This window comes from Dromaius novaehollandiae, chromosome 1 (assembly GCF_036370855.1).
Source record: "Dromaius novaehollandiae isolate bDroNov1 chromosome 1, bDroNov1.hap1, whole genome shotgun sequence".
Classification (NCBI taxonomy): Eukaryota; Metazoa; Chordata; class Aves; order Casuariiformes; family Dromaiidae; genus Dromaius; species Dromaius novaehollandiae.
Window position 1 is genome coordinate 74,322,859 of NC_088098.1, and position 13,704 is coordinate 74,336,562.

Consider the following 13,704-nt stretch of genomic DNA (forward strand, 5'->3'; position numbering starts at 1 on the left):
GAGTTGGCTTAGAAATACTTATTCCAACTGTTGCTTAAAGAATTAATCGACCGTGGCCAACAGCTAAGACAAAGACAGGATATTTATAAAGCACTGTAAACAAATAGGTTTTTCTTGTCAACCATGTTGGTAAAGCAAGTGTGTTACACAGCATTTCTGGAGGGGTAGACTGTGTCCCCACGTCCTTGGAAAGGGTATAAATGTTATTTAAGAAAAACAAGTGATTTATTTAAAGTGCTCGGTTTCAAATTATGACAGTGAGGGGAAATGAGCCTCACTTGACAACATTATTTAATTGCGATCATTGCATTGATGAATAATTTGTATGTTCTTCTCTGCTGTGTGGCCTTGCTGTTTTCTGCTGCTCCCTTACAGTTTCTTTGTCCCCTTAGTTTCTTCTCAAACTCTGTGCTGTTATGTTTACATACTGCTTATTAAATATTTATTAAACATATCAAGGGAATATTTTCAGAGGTGTATAAAATGATAAGCTGTTAGGTGCACAAGCTTTCCTTTGAGGTCATCTGAAGGGCTTGAGTCTCTGTAAACTTAACAGTTTTTTCCCCCCTGCTGCATGAATTGGCCTAATAAAAACCTTAATCTTTCCCTTTCTGCCTTGTTTAAACTCTTAGACCATCATGTCACTACAGCTGTAGTAGTACTTTAGGCTATAGCAACACTAAAGACTACTTCAACAGATAAGTAATGTGAAATTTCTGTAAGTTTTCAACTTTTGTGATGTGCTGACAGAGAGGAATAATGAAGAAGCAATGTGGTCTTGTTAGATGTTAGCATAGGTTGAAGTAAGTGAATCTACAGTTGATGCGTTTGTATCTTTAGATTTGTGTAAAAACTATCATGTTCAAAAGTTCAAGAAGAGCTGGATGCCACTGTTGTTAAGTACCTCTGAAGAGCCTTCTAGTGGTGTTTGATAGAGATGAATGGGCTAATAGGTTTCATTGCTGTAATATGTTACCAGTGCTGTATTTCTGTGTGGAAAGTAGGATTTATTATTTTCCAGATGTTAGAAATTTTAATTTTTTTCCCTAGACTGATAACTTTTGCATGTTCTCAGAGTGAAGTTGAAGATAGGAAGGTAATACACCAAGTGCAATGACAGTAAGTAATGTTACATGACAGTGGCAAGATTTCTTTTGAAGATGACTTTCGTTAAAATATGAAAAAGGTCTACTAGCAGAATCCTGTTGTTAATGATATGTCATAATTTCAGTCATGCTACTGCTTCATTTTTTTTTCCTGCAGTCTATTACCTGAGAACTTCTCTGTAGCATTCATGAATATAGACAAATACCTTTGGATGAGATGATGTTGTCTTCAGAGTGGAAGCCTTTAATGGGGCAGTGGTACCAGAACCATTATTACCAAATACACATGCAAGCAGATCACTCAGAAATATATATGTGATCCCAGATCAAGTATGGATGCACAGTCCCATTTCTGTCAAGCTAGTCAAAGTACATCAAGGCAGCAAAAAAAGCATAAATCCATGTTTGTCAGCTGCAGAAGGACAGAAGATACTTGATGTCACATAAATCTTGCTTGTATAAAGTTAACCTGCCAAAACTGCTCAAACAAATCTGAATTTGTAGAGTTCATTTATGCTGTCTCATTTCCCTCTTTCATGTGACCTCAGTTTTTTTGATCCAGTACTGGGAACTGCAAGGTCAAATTTACTTATAATTGAGCCATGACATGAGATGCTTCTCATCCAGATTTTAGCTAGTCTTTTGGAGGTCTGTGTGCCATGCCAGTTAATAGTTACACCCGTGTAAGACAGGGGCATAGTGAATACGGAAGAAAATAAATAGGAAGCCTTTGAGCTGTCTTTTAAACTTTGAACCTAATTTAATTTTTTTTCAGCCCTTACAATTTAAGATGGAAAGATCTGCTTTTTTTTTCCTCTTTATCTTCAGGGTTTTTTTTTCTTCATCTAGTTCCCTATATTCTATGGTCTTCCCTGGCCAATTTATTATTTCACAGTTTCATACATTCAAGAATCCTTTGTGCTGTGTGAAAATGTTAGTTTCTCGTGAGTATCAGTTTTGATACTTCGATACATTTTGGTGGCAAGATGAGCCAAGAAAGTTTTAATGTTGTTTTCACAATTCTAACGTCAAGAAAATACTTGAAACTCTTGAAATATAAAGGCATTTCTTAATTTTTATTCAGTTTTAACCCCAAAACATCCTATAGAAATCTGTCCTTGCATGGGATATGATTTGAAAAATAAGATCCTATGGGGGAATGTGCAGATGTGCATAGAGGTGAAATTTGAGGTGTATTAAAATTACAGAAGGAAGCTGCGTTCAATGTTAGATCTGAAGTAGGTGTTGTTGCTGCCTGATTCTATTGATTTTGTCAAATGTGAGCTGTTTGGGGCCCTATAAAGCCCCTTGGCACAAGCAAATCAATGACTGTGTTCTCATCTGAAACGTTCGCTGGAGTGTTTTGGCAGTTTTGTTGTGCTCATGCATTGAACTCTTGTAGTAAAACACTACCAGGCTTTGCAGTACTAAATCTCCTGCGTTGCCCAGTAAGTTATGATAAATTAGAAATTTTCTGGGAGGAAGAAAGTTTAATCTTAATACTCTCGACTTAATGGGAAAGTAATGATTTCAGGCAAACAAATAACTGGATCTGTAGTATGCTGATTAAGAAACAGGCCAGTGCAGATGGAGAAACAGTGGAACAATAGATGCTGTTATCTTCATTTTTGCTTGGTTTTGAATGGAGATTTATAACTAAAGCATGAGCTGTATGTTCACCATGTGAAATGCCTTTTGGAATTCTGCTTCTTTGCTTTAAAGTACTATTTCATTTTGGTTTAGCGAGGATGTGTGAGGGGTGCTGGTAAGCTGGATGAACTGTAACCACATCTTTGACAAGAAATGGAAACACTGTCCCGTGTTACATAAATGTAAGCAAAATAGTAATTTATTTTAAAAGCCCTAATTTATTCCAGCCAGAGGAATCCCCAGTGAATAATTATGCAATTAAAAAAACCCTGTTATCATAATACACCAACCCTTTGTCCAGTAACTTGTCAGATTAATTTAATTAAAAAATAGTCTTAAAAATATACTTGTCTGCAATTGAAAGTGTTTAATCCCTTGAGATGGAAGCACTAGTTAAACATGAGTTCAGCCCAACATAATTCTGCCACATTTGTGTGTATTACAGTATATTAATTTAGAAAGCAAGTTCCACAGATGACTGATCATTAATGTTTATTTTGATTACATTGTGGTAATCTTTGTTTAGTCAATAAACATTTACACTGAATCAAAAAATGGTGTTGTAGTGTGTCATATTGCAGCCATTTATCTGTGTTCAGATAATTTTGTCCTAATGATACAGCAAGCTTACATGGCTTTCTGTTAATTGGTTATACATTAGGCGCTCTTTTCCATGCACTTGTGCTGTGCCAGATGAACGAGTGGATGTGATAAGAGAATAGCTGCACTGTTTCAGACAACAAAAGAGAATTTCGAAAACCTCTTTGCTCCTAATGGATAGAAATAATCCTTTTACTTCAATGCTTTCAGAACTGGGAATAGCTGATACATGCAGATATTTATACGCAGTAGGAAAACAATTTTTATTTCACTGACATGCTTAATTCTTCTCATAAGTGGATTTTTGACTCCTTCCAGCAGGGGAGGTGGTGGTGGTGGGGAATATGCATGCATGCTTATATATTTCATGGTCCCCTGCCCTTTCCCCTCCTTCTTCTTTAAAATGTGTCACTGGCTTCCTAGCAGAGGAAGAATTAGTGATGGGCAGGCTGTAGGTTCAAAGTATGACTTTGTTTATCTGCCTACTCCAGTTGTGGAACAGAGATGATCAAAACCATTATAGAGACAGGCGCTTTGCCATATACTTTGAGATCTGACGTAGTATGTAACTGTAAGAAAATGTCTTATTAGATTAGCAAAGTCCATATGGCAGCCTGCAGTCCAGATCCAGCCCACAGGGTAATTCCCTCTTTCAGCTTAACTGAGAGATTGGGTGGTAGTTGCCTTTTCTCTGGTGGGTAAAAGTGATGTGGAGAGAAACTAAGCCAAGATAAAGGAATGAGGGAGAAAGTGGAAAATGAGAGAGTTGTGGTAGAAGGGAAAACAAAGGGACAGACAGGGGAGGGCCAGACAGGAAGAAAGAGAAGGGAGGAACTCGGATAGGAGGACAGAGCGCAAGGTGTGAGAAGTTAAAGGAGGGATAAAGAGATGAGCCACTTGAATGGGCACAGAAAAGTATGGCTTAAAACCGTCACGGAGGAACAGCAAGTAGCAGGTCACTACTCCCTCTCCTCCTCCCCAGTGCTAGTGAGCACCAGGCTTCCCGGAGAGCTGGCGTTTGGCTGAACAGAAGATGGGATTACCCCATCCCAGCTGCAAGTGGGAATGTCAAAAAGCCGGGGCTGAGTTGCCAACAAAAATGGACCTTGAAACCAGAGTCTCCAGGTCCGAAGCATACATCAGTAGCGCCTGGGAAGAAGAAATGAGGGTTTTGGGGGGAAGGCTGTGTAGGTAAGTCTGTGCCATGCATTGCAGGGACAGGGGCCACCGAACTGCCAAATAACCAGTGTTCTGTCCACAGTAATTGCTCTGCCAAGAGGAGGCACTAGCCAGGATTGCTGTGTGGCACTGGGCTGTGCGGTGTGGCCCTGCCATGTGGGTGTTGACTTTTTTTTGTGGCCCAGAAGTATGGCGTGGATGTACTCTGAGTAGCCTAGGCATTAGAGGAGCAAAGCTGCGTTTTAAGTGTGGCATCAAAACCTCATATATTCTTTCAGTGGAGTTGGGTTTTTCCTGTATGTGTGCACAGCGCTTTCCTCAGTAATAATGATGTGTAACCTGTCATCTCAACTTTAACATCTCTTTTGCCAAGCTGAATTTGTGTTGCTTTTCTTTGCAAAGCTGTGTCCTCAGGATTGGTGAAACATCAGAACATACCTAGATAGAGCCAAACTACGTAGCATATTATGGGAGGCTTTTGGATATTTAAAGAATAATGCTTTATAATTTATCCAGGAGTAAATACTGAAAAAATGGCTGAATGAACTTGGGTTCCTCTCCAAGTCTAAGACAATATATACCAAGTAAGCAGTATTCTCCTATTTTCCAAGTACTGAATGGATGAGACTAGTATAAAATTGCTTTCGGAGAAATCAGTGCTGTTTGATCAGTGTGTAACTTGGTATGATAGAGCACAGATACTCATCTGTCTCCCTTTCTTCCTCATTTTCAAGGCTGTGTCTCAGTCCATCACAGGAATTAACCTTTGTGTATGCTCTGCTTCTGTCTGCCTCTGATTATTACATAAAAGGAAGCTCAAAATCTCCCAAACTGATTTGATACATAATGGATAAAGTGTGTGTGTATGAGGGGGAGGGAGGTTAGGCTGTATGCATTTAATTTTTGTTTTTGCTCTTCCCCTTTAAGAGAACATTTTCGTTATAGTCTTAAAAGCAGATCAGTTCATACCTTGTTTCTGGGACACAAAATTGATACTGCAGCACAGCGTTACCTTGGACAAGGTGGGATGGATATTAGTATGTAAGAACCCAAATCCAAACTTGCATTGGTGTTTTCAAAATAATAATTATTTTCTCATTTTAGAAATGAATTCTGCAACCTGTGCGTGACCCATCATCCTTCAAATTCTTAAATAATGTTTTCTTAAAAATTTGATGAATACTTTTTTCTTTTAAAATGAAATTTTCATGGAATGTTTGGTTAAAAATGTTTTGATGTTTCAGAGGAATATGGCTAATTCTCAGAATTTACGCCTGTTTATCTTTACTGCACCAAAATCAATACAACTTATTATAGTAGTAAAATTAAGTGCATCAGAATTTTTAGGATTGGCGTGCAAATGGAAAATTTAATAAAATTAAAGCTATTTAAATTTGCCTTAATTTCAAGGTTCAGTAAAACTTTTTATCAATATTGATCTGTAGAAGTAACACTAGAATATTTTCCTTTACAGGCTCCCCGATATTTTCATTTTGAAAAGTACTGTATTCAGTATTTCAGTACTGCGCAAAACCTCAGATGCAGTCGTGTAGCTTTATTTGCTGTATGCCAAATGCAGCAAATCATTATGCAGCTATCATCCTTGCAGAGCACAGGAGTCCAAACAGTAAGCCGTGTCTGTACTGCTCAGAATGTGAAAGGAGGAGTCACTGTGACAAACTCAAGACCCACTTTATTTTAAGAACAGTTTTATCCATCTGTTTCTTTTTGTGCTTACATGCTTCCCATTTCCGTTCTTGTCAGAATAGTATGATGGGATATCCACATCACAAACCTACGCAGCTGTGTCGCAGAGTACAGGCCTTGCATGCAAGCTGCTGTCAGATCGGAGAGGGCGCATGGCTGCAGGTCGCTGGCTGCCTCTCCCTTCGTGGCTTGGTGCTGGCTGAAGCTAGAGCAGCAGGAGGATTGTGCCTGTGGGGCTGCGTTGCACCTCCTCTGCTCTCCACGCTCCTGGCTTGCAGCACTCCCCACGACCTTTGCCAGCCTGTAGCAGCGGCAGCATCACCATGCTAAGAAGGCAAAAGTGGCACCAGCTCTCCCAGAAGAGTGTTTTTTTGCCCAGGGGAAATGCTGTAGCAAATGGCTCTGGCCATCCAATGGTTTTATATGGTGGGGGAAGCTAGGTCCTCCATGTAAACTTTTGCTATTTGTTAAATACTGTATCTTAACCTAACAACAGCCTGACGCAAAGAAACAGATGCAAGAGAGAATAGAGGGAGCGAGCAGGAAAGAGGAGTGCTGGGAGGTGTTAGTATAACAGCTATAGACTAAAAAAAGAAAAGAAAAAGATGAGGCACCTGCTGAAAGGTGAAACTTAACAGGTTCTATGATATGATAATTTGTAGAAACTCCAAAGAAGAAAAGATTTTCCATAGCACTGGTATTTTAAAACGCGTCTGTAATACTCCATACCCTTCGGTGACCTGCACCCACAGGCTTTCGCACAAAATCAGCAGCAGAAGCTGAGAGAATAGGAGTTGGATGGGGATTGATGCTGAGGGATCTGGGCCAAGGATCTTAATGGAGGAAAAGACTAATTCATGAGAAAACAGAGTGAGCAATAGGAGGAAAGAAATGCTGGGATAAGCTCTATTAGTCATATTACTTGCATGGGTGTACAGCTACTCAGCTGCTGAACCAGAGTTTGCTTTTTAAAAGATAAACTATGAGTGACATGTGTGGAAAATACGGTAATCCTCCTGATTTATTTATTTATTCATTTTCCTTATTCTATCACATGAAAATTGACCTAGAACGTGGCAGAAGCTCTGAGCAGGCAAATGAGCTTTTGGAATTAGCTGAACTGGACCCAAGTCAGTCCTTAGAATAAAGGAGGCCCAGAGAAGTACAGCTTTGTACACCCTCACTAATGATCAGTCCGCTTGGTGTTTACTTCCTATCTGTGCGCACGGTCTAGCTAATTTTCACCAATGTATTGCCAACAAAAAATAGTATGTCATTAAAGCAAATGAAATCGGAGATGCCAAATACTTGCAACAAATGCTCACAAGGAGTATGGGCTTTGTTCTTGGTATACCTTGTGTAAGGAATACATTGAGGAAAAGTGCTGGATAATGCAGACCACCCATGGGAAGAAAAGCAGAATGTTTTGAATACACTTTTCACAAGTGTATCATCTGCTCAGTTCATATGTTTGTGTTTTTAAATTCCACAGCAAAGTTGCTGCATTATTACTCTTCCTGGTTTTGTAGACTGTACCCCTTGGCAAATGTTGGGTGTATGCAGACTTGCCATCTTATCAAAATGTACATTTCCTACCGATGTTACGTGGTACGCTGTGTCACACCTTTTAAAAAATCACAAGGATGCATCAGTTGAAGGCAAGAACATTAGGAGAAAAAGTGAAGAGAAACCACACTTTAAATTTGAAAAAGAACATATCTGACAGCCGAATGAACAAAAAGAATAGGCATCAAAGAAGTCAGTACATTGACAAATGTTGTGAGGAATCCCTTGCCTTTGTTTGGAGCATCTGGACATGCTAGCTCATTATCAAGCTGTTCTGTGTGCGACCACCTTCCTATTCGATAAAGCAGCGCTCTTATAGGAATGTCAGTAAGTAATAAGCTTGCCTGTGGAAGGATATTAGATGTGGTATTTTGTAAAATACTTCCAAATTTCATTTTTTTAATAACAGGTTTAGAGTTTGGATCTTCTTTTTTTTTGGGGGGGGGGGGTGTCAGGTGGGGGAGGGCACTAAATCTGACAGTTTACTAGAAATGGTGATACGTGGCATGGAACGCTATTAAGGAGCTTATGTTATCTCTTAGGAACAGAGAACGCTGCGGTCAACGGAAATCAATTTCTGAGGGTGCTACAGTAAATTTGTCTTGTAACTGGAAACTTTCTAATTGCTGCCCCAAGGGAGCAGTAAGCTGAAAACCAGGCAGATGGCTTCTTCCCCATCTCCTTTCTTCCTTGATTCTATCTAAATTATTTCTAGCATCCTGGCAACTTTGTGCATTAAATGTTTTGCAAATGTTTAATGCTACCACAGATGTTCCCACTTGTGCAGAAACTTTGCTCTTTAAAAGCCAGATGTTTTCCAACAGATTTGGTGGGGATATTTAAATCTGTCCTCTTTAGATTGAGTCGCTACTCCTAAATATAATGTAAGGAATTAGTGTTAGGGAGGAATTGGCTTTTATTCCCTGCTATACGGCAGAAAGATTATATTGGTTTTTTTTTTTCCAGTTAGAGGCTTAAGAAGGCAACTTTTTTTTTCCTGTTCCATCACTTCATTGAGCCTTTCACTATTCACCCCATCGGAAAAAATTAGTGTCAAAGATACATTCTAGTTTTTATGACATATGATATCATTTATGATTACAGGGTAAAATTCAGTAGGAGGGAAAAGCCTGGCATAAATAGGTCCTGTAGAAGTGAGGTGGTGCCCCATTTCTTTATAACGGCTTTGGGACGTACTAGGTTGGGATGGGGAGCCTACGAAGATCAGATATGTTGCACGTTGGCTTTCATTGTTCTGAAAGTTTGGCAGAGCGCTGGTGGTAGTTTGTGAAACCTGAATGGAAGAACATAACATCAACAAAAAAAAAAATCTGTGTTGCTGCGAAGAGCTTACTGTGGTCAAGTTCCAGCTTCAGCAAAGAGCTGGAAGGCCTGCTTTAAATACTTGGTGTAGTTGGGGGCTAAGATGAGTCGAATGCAAGTGTGAGCTGTAGAGTTAATTTGTAGCTTCTTGAAAACGTCTCAATATCAAAACTAAACATTCTTACAAAATTTAGGCATCTTATTTAGGAAAAAAGTTGGGCACAAAGTGTTCAGGTAGAAACATTCCATTTTCTTGACCTTATTTTGCCACTGTATTTTGCTTCAAAAGCTTTTTTTATGTTGTCTATTTGAATCAGATACTTATGTAGCATTTTCTCCTTACCATCCCAGGTACACATGTTCAGATAATATACCAATTACTAATGAGCAAACTGTGTCTATTGCTAGGTCATCTAGAATACCTGTAACAAATTAGTTGCTAAATAAAACACACATTATCGCACCAGTCACTAATTGTTAATTTTAGAAATGTCTAAATACCACTGAGAATAATAATGAAGAAATTAACTACCAGCTGGAATATCAATCACCAAGTATTTTATTTGCATGATAATTTAAAAATAACAATGGAATTATCATTTCAAATGCCACGTGGTAAGAATAACATGAAATGAAATATATCTAGCCAAGAATTGCTTTCATTTTTTAAATAAAATTGTTGTTCAGTGAGAAATTGCAAAATTTTCTTTTGTTCTTATTGGGACTTTTCCCTCTGTGTGCTTCGAAACTGAGAATTTCCCATGAATGGAGATAATTATTTTCAATAAGAAACAAATAAGATTATTATAAAGTAGTTGTTAAGTTTTGAAAATCTTCAAAGTGGTAGAACCATGTTTGTATTTTATCTCTACAACAACATGCTGTAGAAATGCATGGTTGCCTTTGGTGGGAATTACTATTACATTAGTATCAGATCTGTGAAATGATGATGAAAACTTACAGAAATTCTTTATTAGCCATCAGAAGCACTTTTAAATATTAAGGTTGTTAGCAAGTACTTGTTTTACTGTGGTATTTGGGAGCTGTAGTCATATACTAAGACACAACTGTATTTGGCCTGCATAAACCTGAAGCCAAAAGATAGACCTTGCATTAGCCAGTTTACAGCCTGTCTGTAGCTCTCAAATGTAAAAATTGTGGTCATTCTGTTGACTGCTCCCTGTTCAGTGAAATAGGTAAACAGATGCTTACAGGTTAGCAGATGTTTACTTGCTTTGTTGATGAGTGCATCTATTTTATGTCTAGATACCATCACCTCCACAACCATCTGGGTCCAGTTTTTTAATTTAAGGGAAGTACTCTTATTCGCTGCTCAGAGCAGTGGCTTGGCAAGACAGATCTTCTAAACAGTATTCTTGGTTCCTGATACTCTCTGTAGGTGTCTTACTTAGTGTTATGTTTATAAAGCACTCCTAAGAGCATTTGCCAAACAGCAATGATTACATGCAGGAAGTGCTGGGCTTTTATTTTATAAAAGTTAATAATGCTAACTTGAAATTTTCATGATGCCATTTCATGTAAAATGTGAGGTTAAGAACATTTCCTGTAATAAAACTTACAGCTGCAGTAGAATAAGTGACTTTGGCATAAGAATATAGATTTTCTTCTTCATCTGAGAAATAAAATATCTGCAGGTAGATTAAGAAGAACTGCATTGTTTCCAGAAGTGAAATACTCTTGAATTCTGATGTCTATCATCAAAAATGTGTTATGTAAGTATTTTGAAGACAGAAAAAAAACAAGTAAATACAGATCACCTTTGTTGAAAGTCGTGTTATTAAATATAGTCTTTTTCTGGACTGCTATATCAAAAGTATTTCATAATGCTTCTTGTTGTGAGGAGATGATGCCCAAATGCAAATAAGCTGGTTCTTCAACAATAATTGGGTAATAGATTTTGTCGGGCTTTTGTTTTCTTTTTGTATCTGTATAGTTTGTAAAACATGCCACGCTATGATGACAGCTACTTTTTTTTATTTTTACAGGGTTGACCCAAGGACCATTTCATCCTGCAAGAATCAGTTAGCAAGATCTGCATAGGCTTCCTCTTAACAGGAAACATGTCTGAAATTGACTATGAGAAGTTAGCTGAAATAGGTAAATATTTCTTATTATACTTCAAATGGCATCTGTGTGGAGTTGCAGGTGGTTTAATAGAGCATCTTCAGTAAGTGAGAAGCTTCACCAGCATTTTGTAATACTTCTTGGAGCAATCCAGTATGAGTTACAGCCACTGTACTGCTGTGTACCTTATGAAAGCCATTAGGGTTGAAGGTTAGTTTAATACATGCAGCATGTATGAATTATTGGTATATGTTCCTGGTGCAATGCTAGGCTATTGGAGTATCACCATCATCACATATTGTGGCACAAATGGGAGTCATTACTCCAAAGAGACAAGTATTGAACGAGCACAGAGATTGCTGTATTGCATGTTATCTCCGAAGATGTTAGTTGAGCTGAGCAATATGACCATGGAATTAGGAGGCTCATCATTTTGAAAAATCAGCGTTAAATTTTTTTTCCTGTCTTTTTGAGGATGCTGGGCTGAACCTCAGAGCCAGAGTCTTTCAGATCTTATATATTTATTTATTTACCTCCCCCTGCCCATCTCCTGTCCCTCACCTTAGCTCTGATTTCTCCAAATGTCATGACTTTCACCAGCAGCAGACAGGCTTCTTTACTCCTAGGCCTGACTTCAGAATCCACTGGAAGCAATTTTTCCATCAAACCGAGAAAGCTCTGGATCAGGCCCTTCATATTCTCTCCCAGCCAGGATTTAACACTAGTAGCAGTGCGAGTAGTAACAGATGATTCTCTGCTAGGGCTCATGAAGCAGGGCAATAAACTCCTATCATTTGCAGGAGAAAAATGGAGCTCCGGTCTCTGTCAGTTCGCAACAACGACTCTTTTTTTTATTTGTATTTATTATGAAACATCTCTTGAGCACCAGTCCTCTTGTTCACAAAAGAAACAAAAAAAATTGTCGTGTGTCAGGGTAACTAGCTTTTGAGTAGTTTGTGATTGCTGTTGGGACTATAGTCCCTGTGAATAAGTGTAGTACACATGAGCATGCATGTGTGCTTTGCTTCTGCGGTTCTTTATCTCATGTCTCAAAGCTAGATGGCTGTCTATACTTGATCACAAATACTTACCCTTTCTTTTTGGAAACCTGTCTATTATTTTGCATAGCACAAAATAAATTTGTACAGAAAGGGTTGGCCTCTGCCTCTTTGTACCAACTGTTGTAGTTTTAACATTTCTTCCCTTTTTTAATGTATTTAAATCATGTACTGCATTATGTTATATTATTCTTCCCAGCTCTTTCATCAGAATCATTCTAAAGTGAAAGAATACTGTTCCAGTTAAGGTTACTCTAGGCTTTTTTTATATATGATAGATTTTTAAAAGATAGAAAAATACACACTTCGGAGCTAATACTTATATCTTTTTTGTGTATGAGTAGGACGCTAATGGTTTATTTCTAAAGGCAGATATTTTTTCTAAGACTTACCAGGACTGCTGATTTATTTTCTGTGGAGACTTTAATGTGAGTCCAGGGCAGACATAAAGAAACCTTTTGTGGGGAAGAAAAAAAAAAAAAAAAAAAAAAAACAGGTTTTCTTAACTCCTCTTTGTCTTTTAGAAGCCTAGCCATTATTGGCATTTTTCATTCTTGTGAAATGTGTTTTTAGTACAAATCATGTTAAAAATAAAAGTGCGACAATAAAACTTTCATATAGTTGTTTATAGGATAGAAAGATCCTGGGAAATTGTGAGTGGAAAACATTCAGAAATATTTAGTAACGGTTTTTCTCTAACAATTATTAGCTACTGTATATAAAACTGACTGAAATCAATACTTAATATATTCTTTCTGCCCTAGTGTATGCTGGGTAGTGGTCAAGGCATATGAAATACGCAGAGGATCAGAAAGCAAAATATTCTCGAAGTACATTTCTAAGTGGCACTAATGGTGTTATGGATAAAACTTCTATTTCCATCTTATTATGTAAGATTATATATCTTATTATAACTTGCATGATAAAAGAGGTGGATGATGTACAAGGGGTGGTATACCTTAGCAGAACATTAATTTGTCTCTTTAAATACAGCTTTTCCTGTTTTAGGCCATCAAGACAGTTGTGTTAGTGCATCAATACAATGTTATTCCAGTCAGTTTCTGGAAAACATTCGTTTGAATACCACAGAAACATTAGCATCAGTAATTCTTGCATCATGCTCCCACAATCTGTGTTCATTTAGATACGTACTTAAGATCATCTCTTTTAGAACCATGCAGCAGTTTGGAAAAAGATTGAAAACAAAACAAAACCAAAAAAACTCTGAAGACAGGACTGATTGACTTTTTGTTGCCTATTTAGTGCCTTGAGGTTCTAGTCCAGGACTTACTGAAGTTAGAGAAAAGAAGCCCATTGATTTCATTGGATTTTTGAGCAGATGTTTTCACCTTCACTCAGGACTTAGCTGAAATGTATGGTGAATGGACATTTGACTGCCGTGCCTATTGCAAGTTCTGAAGGATAGTGGA

The 13,704-nt window shown here is 37.9% G+C and overlaps 1 protein-coding gene across 8 annotated transcripts in view; it reads left to right on the forward strand.

Annotated features, from left to right (window-relative positions):
- The window catches only part of ARHGAP8 (Rho GTPase activating protein 8), a 101,405-nt gene that overhangs the window by 10,494 nt on the left and 77,207 nt on the right, over positions 1–13,704 (forward strand). For 7 of the 8 annotated variants that reach the window (XM_064516875.1, XM_064516889.1, XM_064516894.1 and 4 more), the window contains one exon: positions 11,138–11,249. In XM_064516875.1, coding sequence (XP_064372945.1) covers positions 11,213–11,249 — 37 coding nt within the window. In that variant the 5' untranslated portion in view covers positions 11,138–11,212. Of the gene's footprint in view, positions 1–10,786; positions 10,865–11,137; positions 11,250–13,704 lie in introns of all 8 variants that reach the window. The other variant, XM_064516869.1, reaches the window with a different exon arrangement.